This window comes from Leptodactylus fuscus, chromosome 7 (assembly GCF_031893055.1).
Source record: "Leptodactylus fuscus isolate aLepFus1 chromosome 7, aLepFus1.hap2, whole genome shotgun sequence".
Classification (NCBI taxonomy): Eukaryota; Metazoa; Chordata; class Amphibia; order Anura; family Leptodactylidae; genus Leptodactylus; species Leptodactylus fuscus.
In genome coordinates, this window is record NC_134271.1 from 71,286,717 (window position 1) to 71,301,831 (window position 15,115).

The following is a 15,115-nucleotide window of genomic DNA, read 5'->3' on the forward strand; positions in this document are numbered from 1 at the left end:
AAATCAGTCACAGCCTTTTGGTGCAGTGCAGCCCCCATAGGCTGAGAAGGGATTGTATCCATAATATATAAGTGGGAGACACATTTTCCATTAGATAATCTCAGTGGTGTTGTTAAATCCTATGCTGAATGGTGCAGACGGGTCCAAAAGCCCTATCAGTCCCCACTTGAATAAATGTCACTTGATGTCTGTGTTCTTACCCGCCATATGTAATTATAGGAGTCTGGCTTTCAGTGGGGACACCAAAGATATCAGGAATGAGGTCTCCATTAAAGCTGCACAAGGGAGAGACAAAAATACAAATTTCAGGACATCAAATAAATCTGAAATGATGCAAAATAATCGTGAGTTAACTGTAAAATAACTAACTGCAACGCAAGAGTTTTTAAGAGGTGAAGGGTTAGATTCAGAAAGATCCTGCATACGTAAAGGTAGGGATAAATAAGCTTTAACCTGACCTCAAGCCAAAGTATCTGGCATCCTGGATGACTGAGACCAATGTAAATGAGGTTTTGTGGAGTGAAGTAAAATCTGCCCAATGAAGGGGAATGGGATAGATAGATAAATAAATAAAGACAAAAGGGGGAGATTCATCAAGACTGGCAGATTGAACACTGATGCTTATGTCTCCTGCACCATGCACCCTGTCATGAATTAGGTACATCCTCCCAAAGTCTGTGTGCTTTGGCTAAAATCTACCCCAGTTCCTTGCTGACATAGATAGCGGTCATCATTTACACCACAAAAGTGGCATAAATAATGAGGATTCTGGCGCTGCCAATAACCCTGCTCACTTTGAGAAAAGGGTGGTGCAAAAACGCCACTTGTGACTATTTAAGTTGCAAGTGGCATTAAAAAGTTGTAACTATTTTAAGTAAAAATAAATAATGGCAATAACTGATAATGGATTCCACCAATGCCTATCCAGCACGACTGCTCCAGTGCTCCTTGCTGGTCTTTGTTTACTTGGTTGCAGCAATTACATGCATCGACTGCACTTGACTACAGAGTCATCACTACAGTAGTCGAGTCGCAAGGGGACTTAGCAGGTAAGTATTTTGTCTTTTATTATTTTATCCCAGATCCCTCCTTGGGTAAAATTTACTCAAAGAGAGAAAAGCCCACTAACACAAAATCTATGGCTAAAACCTCTCAGTATGCTGCTGATCTGGTGAAATTAATTCCACACAACAATGCACATCTGTTCTGGATTACCAAAAATGAAATTAATTATTTACAATATTTATTATAAGCCTTAAAAGGGTTATCTAGCTTCCAAAAAATGAGCTAGCAAATGAAATTACCTAAAAATAAGTTAGATATACTGTTCTGAATTTAAATAAGATATATACGGTACATTACACTAGGTTCATACTAGTGTCTGGGTTTCCGTTCTTTGGGTTTGCTTGGAGATGAAGACCCAATCCGCTGAAAAAGCGATTACCTACAGACTCCAAAGACTATAATGGGGTCTGCCAGGTGTCCGCCCGAAAAATGCGGAGAGAAACGGAGACCAAGCGCTAGTATGAACCTAGCCTTAGAAAGTGTTTTGAATTGATGTATCCTATTAATTGGCCCATATGTTTTTTAAGAGCTGGATAACCCCTTTAATCTTAAAGGCGTTGTCTAGACTCTGGATAACGATAATCTGTCTTCAAAGTTAGGTCAAAATATAAGATTGGTGGGAGTCCAACATCTCACACCACCACGATTTGCTCAGCCATTGCTGATGCTGGAACTAGAAGCAGACGGCTCTGTGCGGTGGCCGTTTTGAGGTACTGCAGCTCAGTTCACATTCACTTGAGAACAGTTTATCAGTGGGGTGCCAGGTGTACAAACCCTACGGAATTGACATTGATGATCCTGAGGAATAAAAGTTGGACAATCCCTTTAACTTTATGGCCACATACATCTACCTACTGGCATTACCAATAGGCAGATGTATTGGCTTAGTCTCATGCAGGGTCAGCAGTTAAAAAAGTCATGAGGTAGTTTATGAAATGCAAAGCGTACGTATTTATTAAAGTTACAAAATCATATATTTGGAAGTAAATAGCTAATCACTTACTCCATAATGTGAGGCTCATCATAGTATGTGTTGTTGAGCTGCAGCTTGTGATTGGTACCTGGAAAATAAAGCATACATCAGTCACACATAAATGTTCGCAGCACTGGAAGCATAAGGCAGATAGGAATCTGTTATGTATCTAGATCTGATCTCTAGACCTTAGATTGTGAAGGGATTTGAAACTGTAATACAGCCACGAATGACCCCAAGATCTGCCCAGATTTTCAGTTTTTGCAAGCAGAGAAACAAACTAATTATGAAAGATACTTGTAGAACTTCTCAAGATATAAGGGGGAATTTATCAACCAATCTATGCCAGTTTCCTGGTGTACATGGGTGATAATGTGGCACCCCTTTGAAACAAAAAAGTCCTTACTTGTGCCAAAAATATGACACATTCCTCATTCTGAACCTCGCTCACCACTTTCCGCAATTATAGGCAGAGCAAGGCAAAGAGTAGGACAAGTATACGTCAGTCTTACATATTTAGAACGGACGCTGATTTCCTATTATGAATTATGAAGGAATTCTATGCCAGTTCCTGACTGGTGTAGACTTTCATTCTAGCACAGGGACATGCAGCCTTATTTATTAAGGGGTTAGAGTTTCCTGATAACTGAAAAGCATCTTTATTAAGACTAGCATCCAAAACTAAATTTATATATCTGCCCCAATGTGTAAGCATTTCGGAGACAAGTAGGTTAAAGGGGCTCTATCACTAGGAAAAGTCATTTTTAACTAATCACACCTTTGCATAGCCCTTAGAAAGTCTATTTCACACCTACCTTTTGTATGTAGATTGCCTCACTGGTTTCTGAATAAGTCCGTTTATATTCATATGCTAATTAGACTAGTGCACGATAGAAGGTGCACACCTCTCCTATTGTCTTCTATGGGAGGCTGCTGCTGCTGCTGACTCAGCTTCCTGTTTGCTTCACACACATAGAAGATAATAGGAGAGAGGAGGCTGCTGGGAACTTCCTGTACTGGCTGGAGGCTCATTAGCATATGAATAAAAACGGACTTATTCAGAGACCACTGAAGCAATCTACATACAAAAGGTAAGTGTGGAATAGACTTTCTAAAGCCTATGCAAGCATGTGTTTAGATAAAAATGACTTTTCCCAGTGATAGAGCCCCTTTAATCTAAAGCCACTGGAGGGCTAAATCATGAGGACAAATTTACAAGCGATAGATGATGCTGTCAGATGCCGATCTCCTCTGTTGAGTCAATGACATATGGCATATTTAAAGCCCTTCAAGGTTCCACAAAGCCTAAGTGAATGGAAATGCAATTTACAAGTTGTTTTGGCAATTCTTATTAGCTAAGGGGGAGTCACATATCACAGTTCTCCGATTATGAAATGGAACTTACTGAGTGTTTGGTTTTGTCCCCAGTAGATCGCCACAGACAATGGGCGGTCAGTCCCTGCTGAAGCACTGGGTACAGTGGTTAGCAGAACATCCATTTGGGAATCTCCATTGTAATCACCAGGAACCACACTGGTTATTAGCACACCATCACTGAGGAGAATTTCGACAAAGAACAGTGAGACTGGAGACACAAAACCAGCATACATTATTATAGAAGAAACTCACTAGAAACATACTAGTCTATGCAGCCATGCTAATGGCACTAACTGAAGCTTTTATCTATGTCAAGAGTACACAACCTGAAGCCCAAGGCATGTGGCCCACAACTCTGGGATCCCATAAAGATCAGATCAGAAAAACACTGTTATCAAAGATCCAAACTGAATTCTTCTAAAGTAGAGAAATGTGTGCCATCTAACTTCCTTGTCGGAGAGAACATACAGTGAGGAAACAGGTAAGTACTAATAGTGTACTGTGTGGCTGGCACTGATGTAAGGACACTGTGACTGACTAACTTCTTTTGTGTGGTTGTGTTAGATGTGTTAGTGGCTCTGTTATGAGGCACAGATGTGTTATAGGGGCACTGACACTGTTGTAACAAAGCAATATGTAAATTGAATTGTTATACAAGAGAGACAATGTCAGGCTGGCGTTGATATGAGTGACAGCGATATAAATTTCTAGCCACTAGGACTCGCATATATCAGGCAAATGGGGATCCCTTAATTGGCACTCCAGAGAATAAGACAAGAGGTAGAGAGATGGCTGTGCATATATACTCTTCCTTCTATGGTAATGTATAGAACTTGAGAAACACTTGCTTGTTTCTGTGTTTTCTTGCTGGTTGGTAGTGCTAACCGTGCCATCCTCCTACCAATCTCTCAAATAATTATGAGATACATTGTGGCTTATGGTATCAGTAGATCTGTACAACCTAATAGTGTGGCCTTTAAACCAGAAAATGATTTGAACTCCTGTACATGACCTCTCATGAACATTCCATATGTGAGGGGACATACAGAAATCTTCCCATATTTAGTTCAATCAGATCTTTCTAATATGGCAGTATATCAGTCACACCCTGAATGAGAGTGTTGAGTAGTCTGCAGCAAGCACTCCACCATTTCATACTTACTCTAATGATAGCTTGACTTTGGGGCTGAAATACGGCGTTGACTTCAGGTCTGCCAAAAAGATTCTTAATTCATTACCTGAAATGACAAAATGGAAAGAGCTAAGTGAAAAGAGCTGCGGAATAAATCCACTTCATGAGACAGATTTACTAAACTCTGCCTTTCCTGGGATGCGGAACACACTCACACTTGCTGTAACAAGACTGGGATTTACAAGCAGACATCCGACATTTTAGTTTTCTAGTTTTATTAACCACAGCAAGAGGCCAACTGAAAACAAAGTTACTGCCAAAGCAAAGTCTTGAGTTAATACAGCTTTATACATTTAACTCTCGGTATAGACAACCATTTTTAAAATGGAGACAATGGGGCAATAGGGAGTCCCCCCTCCTGAAAAGCAGTTGGCTTAGTTAAGGCGAGTCACTGGCATCTGTTACAAGGGAGGTGTATTCATGGATGCCCATTTAATAGGACAGCTTGAATCTGCCACAATTGAAGCTAGAACACCTCTCCATAGTGGTTCACAGAAGGGGGTCCCGAGGGGTGAACCACCCTCTCTAAGATATACATTTGTCCAGATAAAAAATATGAGACAACATCTTTAAGGCGGAGGCCCCACATTGCAGAAACACAGCTTTTTTTGTTGCAGATTTTGCTGCAGTTTTTGGAGCCAAAGCCAAGAATAGCTACAATAGGAATTGGAAACATATATAAAGTATTTATACTTCTCCTTTCTGCTCAATCCACTCCTGGTTTTGGCTCTAAAAACTGCAGCAAATTCTGCAACAAAAAAAGCTGTATTTCCGCAACGTAGGGCCTCAGCTGAAAGGGGTTTTCCAAGTGAACAGAATAACCTGGAAACTGAGCGCAGGCTAAACTGAAAAAATAAGTGATACTCACCTACTTCTGGTCCTCCATTCGACTATCAGGTTCCCTGTTCCTTGTCATGTCCGACTGGCTGGGCGGGAAGTGAAGCAGCTCAGGTAACTTTTGCTGTGGCCAATCATTTGCCTTAACAGTCACATGTTGGGTACCAATGACTTCATTGATAATATGTCACCAGTACCCAACAAGTGTTAGTAATTGGTCACAGCAGTCACCTGAGCCTCTGCATTTTCAGAGCTAGCAAGTGTAAGCACGGAATGAAATGAGGAACCCAATACGAGAATGAGGATCAGGTGTAGGTCAAAATCGATTTTTTTTTATTTATTTTTCTTTTATTCATTTCTGTTTAACTATTTTAGCCCTCACTGGCCACACTGTTATTGCTGGAATTTTCAACATGCTATAACTAATCTTACTGCTCACAACCTAGTTGCTAGGAGAAGCTTGGTAGTACATGCTAGGTGTGATAGTGTGATACATGTTAGAAAATTGCTGTTTGTTTTTAGGGTGGTTGGTAGAATAGAAAGTAAAGCCTTCAATTCTCAGCAAACATTCCAGCACTATGCCTGAAACAAAGCTAAGACTGGCCCTGGAGGGAGTGTAGGACACACAGAGCCCTGACTAATGATATAGAAGAATTCTACAGACAGCAAGTCATATAAAACCTTTTCTAATATAATGCTTCAGAGGCACAGCAGAATCTCAGCAGCCAAGGATAAAATATAGTGGCCAATGACAGATGTCAGCAAGTTCTACTGAAGTCTGTATTTTATTGTGGTAAATATTGAATTTTCTGAGGCTGTCCCCTATGTTCCTTAGAGCTCATGTAACACAGGTGCTGACAGCAAACAGACATGTGTGAACTGCCCAAAAATGAGTTATATCTGTTTCTAAGAAAGCTGAGTGACCATAACTGATGCTGCCACTGGAGCTGTTAACCAACTTCACTAGAACATTCAATTCCTAGCCTCCAGCTGAAATTTAACTAGACTGATCATCATTCAGGAGTCTAGGAAAGCTGGTTAGCAACTGATTCTGCTGCCTTTAGAGCTCTTAACCGGATTGTTTTTCATCATTTCTAGAGCACTGAATGACAATTCTGCCAATGGGTTTCATATTGCATAAGCGTACTTATGGTCATCTTAGCTGACACTCAGCTTTCCCACACACAGATATAAGTAAGGAAAGGTGAACTGTGCAGAATGTTCAGCTCATAGAGGATGGTCTAGACTGGATACAATGGTAGCTAACATCTAGCTGTGAGAAGTATTAAATACAGGTCCTCAGTCTTTTAATGTAACAAAGACATTCCCATTCACTAACAGCAAGCAGAAATGTTTATATTAAGAAGAACAAAACTACAGGTATAGGAGAGAGTTTAAGAATTGGATAATTCCTATAAGGTTAGAAACATATAATACATCTGTATTATATCACGTACATCGTAGCCACAAATCCTGTCTCAGCCACAAGGTAATACTACTTGCAACTCAGAAGTATCACAGATTCCAATGGTGCTGCTAATTTGGTTGTTAAACATTTGGTGGGACAGCATTCAATATGGTCCCTATAATACAGATGCATTATGGCTGTGTGAATTCAGCTCAAACATTACTGACAGTGATCTGTATCAAGCACACTCCTGGGATCTGGATATGTGGACAAAAAGCTTGCTAGTCACAGTCTCCCTAGCATCTGAACAACCAGGCCAGTGTCATAGTTGTCACTATTGGTCAGTTCAGAAAAGTACAAAGAGCAGAGAAAAAAAGGATTGGCCATGTTAAAATCCAACATAGGTCAGATAACCATTTCTGACAAATTCCATACACTTCGCATGGTCGGCCTGTCACACTAAAAGCATCAGATTCAGCAGACATTCCAGTGACCACCCATACCGGACAAGAAAATTAGTACTGTGCTTATAGACAGGTCAGTAGAAGCAGTTATGTGCACAGGTAGATACAGAACAGGAGAAGCAGGTACTGTGTACAGCCACAGAACAGGAGAAGCAGGTACTGTGTACAGCCACAGAACAGGAGACGCAGGTACTGTGTACAGCCACAGAACAGGAGAAGCAGGTACTGTGTACAGCCACAGAACAGGAGAAGCAGGTACTGTGTACAGCCACAGAACAGGAGAAGCAGGTACTGTGTACAGCCACAGAACAGGAGAAGCAGGTACTGTGTACAGCCACAGAACAGGAGAAGCAGGTACTGTGTATAACCACAGAACAGGAGAAGCAGGTACTGTGTATAGCCACAGAACCGGAGAAGCAGGTACTGTGTACAGCCACAGAACCGGAGAAGCAGGTACTGTGTACAGCCACAGAACCGGAGAAGCAGGTACTGTGTACAGCCACAGAACAGGAGAAGCAGGTACTGTGTACAGCCACAGAACAGGAGAAGCAGTATTGTGTATAGCTATAGAACAGGAGAGGCAGGTACTGTGTATAGCTATAGAACAGGAGAAGCAGTACAGTGTATATCTACAGAACAGGAGAAGCAGTACCGTGTATATCTACAGAACAGTAGAAGCAGGTACTGTGTATAGTTACAGAACAGGAGAAGCAGGTACTGTGTATAGATATAGAACAGGAGAAGCAGTACAGTGTATAGCTATAGAACAGGAGAAGCAGTACGGTGTATAGCTATAGAACAGGAGAAGCAGTACTGTGTATAGATACAGAACAGGAGAAGCAGTACTGTGAATAGATACAGAATAGAAGAAGCAGTACTGTGTATAGATATAGAATAGAAGAAGCAGTACCGTGTATAGCTATAGAAGAAGCAGTACTGTGAATAGCTATAGAACAGAAGAAGCAGTACTGTGTATACATATAGAACAGGAGAAGCAGTACAGTGTATAGCTAAAGAACAGGAGAAGCAGTACTGTGTATACATATAGAACAGGAGAAGCAGTACAGTGTATAGCTAAAGAACAGGAGAAGCAGTACTGTGTATAGCTACAGAACAGGAGAAGTAGGTACTGTGTATAGCTACAGAACAGGAGAAGCAGGCACTGTGTCTAGCTACAGAACAGGAGAAGTAGTACTGTGTATAGATATAGAATAGGAGAAGTAGTACTGTGTATAGATATAGAATAGGAGAAGCAGTACTGTGTATAGATATAGAATAGGAGAAGCAGTACTGTGTATAGATATAGAATAGGAGAAGCAGTACTGTGTATACATATAGAACAGGAGAAGCAGTACAGTGTATATCTACAGAACAGTAGAAGCAGGTACTGTGTATAGCTACAGAACAGGAGAAGTAGTACTGTGTATAGATATAGAATAGGAGAAGTAGTACTGTGTATAGATATAGAATAGGAGAAGCAGTATGGTGTATAGATATAGAATAGGAGAAGCAGTACTGTGTATATCTACAGAACAGTAGAAGCAGGTACTGTGTATAGCTACAGAACAGGAGAAGTAGTACTGTGTATAGATATAGAATAGGAGAAGCAGTACGGTGTATAGATATAGAATAGGAGAAGCAGTACTGTGTATAGATATAGAATAGGAGAAGCAGTACTGTGTATAGATATAGAATAGGAGAAGCAGTACTGTGTATATCTACAGAACAGTAGAAGCAGGTACTGTGTATAGATATAGAATAGGAGAAGTAGTACTGTGTATAGATATAGAATAGGAGAAGCAGTACTGTGTATAGATACAGAACAGGAGAAGCAGTACAGTGTATAGATACAGAACAGGAGAAGCAGTACAGTGTATAGCTATAGAATAGGAGAAGCAGTACAGTGTATAGCTATAGAACAGGAGAAGCAGTACAGTGTATAGATACAGAACAGGAGAAGCAGTACAGTGTATAGATATAGAATAGGAGAAGCAGTACAGTGTATAGCTATAGAACAGGAAAAGCAGTATTGTGCATAAGTACCTAGAAATCTATGCAGTGCCCATACATTCAAGACAAGGTAAGCCAGCCTGTGCAGCCACTGTCCAGTCCATACATACACACATACATACATGAGAACTCAACCCATGAACTGACACTCTCCACCCGGGACACATTCTACTCCTATACGGCTGGGCCCTTAGCATCCCCCGCTCACCCCCCCTGACGATGAACAAATCCGTCTGTTTATCCGCGTTGAAGTCACCAAAGGCCGCCACCCATCCCCGGGCTTCAGAGCCCAACACATCCCCGGTGACATTTTTCAAAGAAGCACGGAGCGGGGACACAGCGGCGGAGAACAGGACCAAGAAGAACGGAAAAGGACCACGGAAGAGCTTCGACTCCCCCATCCTGGCTGTTAGCTCACAACACTTCCGGGATGGTGACGTCACTACGCAGCCGCTACGGTGGCCGAGAAGGAGCAGAACATTGGAGCAGCGACTGGTCATGGCTCAGGTACTGGCGGACGTGAGCTGGAAGGTGCTGGAGCTCAGGGCTCGGTCCAGACGCTCAGGTGCGGGCATGAGGCGATGCATTATGCAGTGTAACATCCCTGACACGCTGTGCACCCCGGTCACTGTCTGTGTGGTGTCCCTGCATGGTGGTCCCTGTGTCCTGTGTGGGGAAGGGGGATGGGCAGAGCATGGGTTACTTAGAGTCCTGATATGTTGCCTTTTTGTGTCCTAGGTTGTTTGGTTTTCTTTGGCTGTTTGTGAATTGCTGCTGGACTCCACTACTTTTGTGCTATTTTTCTCAGTCAGAATCTTACAGAAGGGTCCCAGTAACATGATTTCCAACAATTGTAGTCATCACCATAGAAACCCATTAATGTGCATGGTACATGTATGGTTCAGTTGCAGATCTGCACAACAATGTATTCCCTAAATCTCAATACAGCTCTGTATTGTATTTCTGCCCTGTAGACATAGCCGTAAGTTTTAAAGCCGTGCCACCATCCTTATCTGTTATTGAGCAAATATGTCAAATTTTCAGTTTTAAGCTTTACTATTGTACCATGGCCAATGATGTCATGTGACCAAAGTCTAGGACTTGTTACTTGCAGCTTTTCGGGTATCTTATACATTTCTTTTACGTAGAAGGATGATACGATATGACCATTAACATCTCTGTGAGGCATGGTTAATCTGAACCCTAAAAAATGACTTAGTCGAGCAGCAAGTAGCAGAGGGATCCCAGATTTTATTTAAATAACACTTTTGAAAGGATTTTCCAGGATTTTTATTAATGGCCTATCAAAACATAGCTACCTCTACAACAAACCCCTGCCCCCTGCCCTTCCCCCTCCCCTGCCCCCTGCCCTTCCCCCTCCCCTGCCCCCTGCCCTTCCCCCTCCCCTGCCCCCTGCCCTTCCCCCTCCCCTGCCCCCTGCCCTTCCCCCTCCCCTGCCCCCTGCCCTTCCCCCTCCCCTGCCCCCTGCCCTTCCCCCTCCCCTGCCCCCTGCCCTTCCCCCTCCCCTGCCCCCTGCCCTTCCCCCTCCCCTGCCCCCTGCCCTTCCCCCTCCCCTGCCCCCTGCCCTTCCCCCTCCCCTGCCCCCTGCCCTGCCCCTCCCCCTCCCCTCTGCCCTCCCCCCTCCCCTGCCCCCTGCCCTCCCCCCTCCCCTGCCCCCTGCCCTCCCCCCTCCCCTGCCCCCTGCCCTCCCCCCTCCCCTGCCCCCTGCCCTCCCCCCTCCCCTGCCCCCTGCCCTCCCCCCTCCCCTGCCCCCTGCCCTCCCCCCCTCCCCTGCCCCCTGCCCTTCCCCCTCCCCTGCCCCCTGCCCTTCCCCCTCCCCTGCCCCCTGCCCTTCCCCCTCCCCTGCCCCCTGCCCTTCCCCCTCCCCTCCCTCCTCTACCCTCCCCAAGTCCTCTCCTCTACCCTCCCCAAGTCCTCTCCTCCGCCTCCCCTTCCCCTCCTCCTTGTTCAGTGCTAAAACTTGGTGTAAATGTAGCCATTGTGATAAATTTGGTAAATTGTCTAAGTTTCCACCAACTATTAGACTATTGTATGGTGGTTTCCATTGAACTGAGCTATAATAGTGGGGTTTGTCCACTACACAGTGTACAGAACCACCTTTTTCCAGTGTCAAACACTGTATAATGCTGGGCTCAGCAACAGTTCCGAACACCTAGGAAACATGATCCATGTGCAGACTGTATTTTCCAGACTACACACAGTGAATGGAACTTGCTTTATTATATATGTTTTAGAATTATTTTCATAGGAAATTCAAGTTTTTACCAGTTCAGGCATTTTAGGAGAGCTGCTCTTTACTTGTTGCATAATTAAAAGTTCTGCACTATTCTAGTAGACTTTTTATTTCAATTTTTCAATATGTCTGCTACCTGTCCATTACAGTTTGTAATATTGATGGCTTATCTTTAGGATGGGTCATGACTATTAGATGGGTCATAGCAATAGTTAGAAAGTGAAGCAGAACGTCTATTGGAAAGCTGTGGAACATTTTATTATTCAATGATTCAGCTTGACACTGTCCTAAACAAGCCCTTTAGTTGCAGTGACATACTGCCTGTTTAAGGCTAGGTTCACGCTTGTCCCTCGACTCCGTTCCGGGTTTCCATACCCAATTCCGTTTGAAAAATGCGGACAGAACAGACATGCAAGGAAACCTAGCGGACCCCAATACAGTCTGTGGTCCGTGGGTTTCTGCGGGTAGCCTCTTTTTAAGCGGATTGAGTTACCTTTTTTTTTTCCAGGTCCCAAAGTGAACCCAAAGAACGGAAACACGAATACAAGTGTGAACTGTGCGTGTAACTGAGTATATGGAGCAGATCTATGTTTCTCATTGGAATATTTCTTTTTGCACAGTTATCTATCATCTCCTTCATATGTTTTGTTATTTTGCAGTGAACACTGTGTTTCCTTACCTAACTCAGTGCACACACATGAAAAGATATATGGATTATTTACTGACCCCTCAAATCAGTCATAGAAGAGTACTTAAAGGAAGTCTTCGTATCAGACAATGCATTGTAGGGGACATTAAGCTGAGTGTCATCATATATTTATGAAGCCCAGTAGGGAAACATGAAAACAAGGAACTCGTGCGATGAGATGAGTCCCAAACGCGCTTCGCCCTCCATCTACATATTTATAAAGGCTTTGTGAAGGAAATGGTCATCCCCTGCACCTTCTAAAGGCATGATGGTGCTCAGCTTAATGTCCCCTACAATGTGCTGTGGCTGGTATCATATCATGGTTCTTAAATTTGAGTGTCCTAATAATTTCAAGCCATCTGCTTGCTGTCAGTGAATGCGTACATGCCTTTTTTTTACATCCAGAAAGCTGAGTATTTGTTATCCAGTCTAGATGATCTTAATTTTATATTATTTTTAAGAACAAAACAGGACCTTGCCTTTACAGAAGCAGTTTGGGCAAAACCCAGTACCACTGTGGGGGAATTTCTTAACTTTGGCATTCTCTCCACCTGCCTTAATGAAGTCCCTGGCTAGCTCCATATGTGCCTAAGTTATTAAGAGGCTCGAGCCCTTTAATAATTTGGGTGCACGCCCAGTGCCAGCACTGAAGTCTACTTCAGGAACTGGCATAGATTTCATGTATAAATCACACCAGCTTTCTGGCTTTCTACAGTGAACTTGTTGGCCCACTTTGGTCTCTCCTCTCACTGTCCTAAAAAGTGGCAAGCATGGGGCAGAAGGAACAATGTGATACATCTTTGGCACCAAAGATGTAAATTCCCCCACTGTGTTTTGTTTAGAGGGGCAGGGCATGGTACATTGACTCTATCTTTAGATTTTCTTTCAATCAGTTCTTCCCACGAAAGAGCTATATCTGATATCCAGTGCCAGATTGCTGGGGGTCCAACTGCTGAGATCCCCAAGATTCGCTAGAACATTAATGCCCATCTTGAAAGCAGCGAGGGACATGATTGTCCATGCATTCCACTCAAGGCTATGGGCCTGCTGCTGTGTCCTAGAGGATCCATAGATTTAGATGGAGAGCAACAGGGACATGCAGATGTATCATTTTCATAGGTTTTCTTCTGTGATAAGATGTCATGCTTCAGCAGCTTAACCTATTGAAGAAGTTCAGGTTAACTTTGCTACATCTGTAGCGCTTGATGATGTATTCAGGATGAGTGATTTCTGCCCCCTCTCCATTATCAAGATTGGTGGGAGTGACAGCAGTTCGAATGTCGTAGATATTTATCCTTTGATGAGGGATAACTGTCTTTCATAGGACATCCCCTTAAATGAGTTTTCCAACACTTTTATATCAATGACATATCCATCAATATGTGATCTGTGGTGTCTGAAACCTGGGATACCCCACAGATCAACTGTATGACAAAGTCTGGATACTCATGCACTGATGATAGTTCGATATGTAAGTCTTGGAAAACCCCTTTAAAACATACACTGCCCCTATAAATATATAATATAAAACGTATTTTAATAAACCTGCTGGGGTGTTAATTTATGTGAGCCATCTTCTTTGTTTGTCTACCTGGCTTTATCCATGGCTGTATCTCTTATTTGACGTGACATCCACTAGTAACCAAGTCACCTCCATCTACAGGCTTGTCTAGCATCAAGCTTTACTTGCGTGTTAAAGGAACACTCTAAAAACTGATACAGAGCCTTGGAAGGTGGAACGTGAGGGATTATCGCTTTGTGAGGCTCTGCTCTCCTATCAGTTTTTACTTGGAGTCTTCTTTTAGTACTACACTAACACAACATGTAACATTGAAGTGGAACTTTCAACATTTCCAAATTGAGACAGACACATTGCAGGCCCTATTAAAGCTAAGCAACAGCCCTACAGGGTGCAGGTCAGGAGGCTGAAGTGGAGTTGACACATGGCAATCCACCTCAGTAATCCATGTTGACCAGTGGGCAACAATTGCTGGCTTTAACAGGGAATTTCAGACATGAGAAAGATCTTGTGTTCACCAGTCTTTCATGTTAAAAAGTAACTAGTCACTGGTCTAGAGAAAATAGGGACACATTCTCTCCTCAGTAAGATACCCCATGGTGTTCCAGTACCTCTTAGTGCACCATCAGAAACTGTTAACTGCCACCATATTGGCAGGAAAGGATTGTGTGCTCCTCACAACTTGTGATACCCTAAGGTGAACAGGGAATTCTCGTGTCTATGTCATTTAATTGATATGTCTTTGTATACTGTGTGTCATTACCACAAGTGTGATGTATTTGTTTTTCTCCCCTTCTTTCGCCTTCTTCTGCTCCTCATTTTTGCGGTTTTACTCTCTAACGCAGCCGCTAACACCTTAATTTCACTGTGATTGCCCCTAACCACTACTAACCAGTTGCCAAATTGGGGTGAGACGTCTATGGTTGGTCCCAATGCAGTCGAGTAAAATGGCGCAGCTGGTCGACAGGACCGTATCCATGTCGCCCACATTCTTGCGATCAGGTAAGTGCTGGTAATTCATGTCTATGCATGTGATACCATGTTGCATGTGATATTGTGGTTTTTGCATCTGGGTGTTTAGTTGTGGTGATTATCTACCAGAATGGGTGTTTGGGATTAGTCTTGCCTCCCTCAAGATATCTTCTGTATTACCTGTTTCTTGGTGATATCTGTTTTTTTTTTGTTTTGTTTTTTTTAAATCTGTGTGAGAAACAAAATAGTTTCCATTGCAACTCCTACAAGGTTTTTCACACAGCTTTCCTTGACCCTTGAGCACCATATACACCTACTATCACAGCTGCCACTGCAGCCTTAATGTTGGTTGACTA

At 43.0% G+C, this 15,115-nt stretch overlaps 2 protein-coding genes across 5 annotated transcripts in view; one reads left to right on the forward strand and one right to left on the reverse strand.

Moving 5' to 3' along the window:
• ITFG1 (integrin alpha FG-GAP repeat containing 1) overlaps window positions 1-9,735 on the reverse strand; it is a 137,523-nt gene extending 127,788 nt beyond the window's left edge. Inside the window, exons 1-5 of the mRNA XM_075282112.1 lie at window positions 9,535-9,735; window positions 4,578-4,653; window positions 3,444-3,592; window positions 2,069-2,126; window positions 201-275 (exon numbers count right to left, since the gene is read on the reverse strand). Of these exons, the coding sequence (XP_075138213.1) occupies window positions 201-275; window positions 2,069-2,126; window positions 3,444-3,592; window positions 4,578-4,653; window positions 9,535-9,727 (551 nt within the window). The 5' untranslated portion in view covers window positions 9,728-9,735. The remainder of the gene's footprint in view (window positions 1-200; window positions 276-2,068; window positions 2,127-3,443; window positions 3,593-4,577; window positions 4,654-9,534) is intronic.
• Window positions 9,736-9,784: 49 nt separating this feature from the next.
• PHKB (phosphorylase kinase regulatory subunit beta) overlaps window positions 9,785-15,115 on the forward strand; it is a 148,079-nt gene continuing 142,748 nt past the window's right edge. For 2 of the 4 annotated variants that reach the window (XM_075282098.1, XM_075282097.1), the window contains exons 1-2: window positions 9,785-9,891; window positions 14,633-14,789. In XM_075282098.1, the coding sequence (XP_075138199.1) occupies window positions 14,720-14,789 (70 nt within the window). In that variant the 5' untranslated portion in view covers window positions 9,785-9,891; window positions 14,633-14,719. The remainder of the gene's footprint in view (window positions 9,892-14,632; window positions 14,790-15,115) is intronic. The other 2 variants (XM_075282100.1, XM_075282099.1) reach the window with 1 other exon arrangement.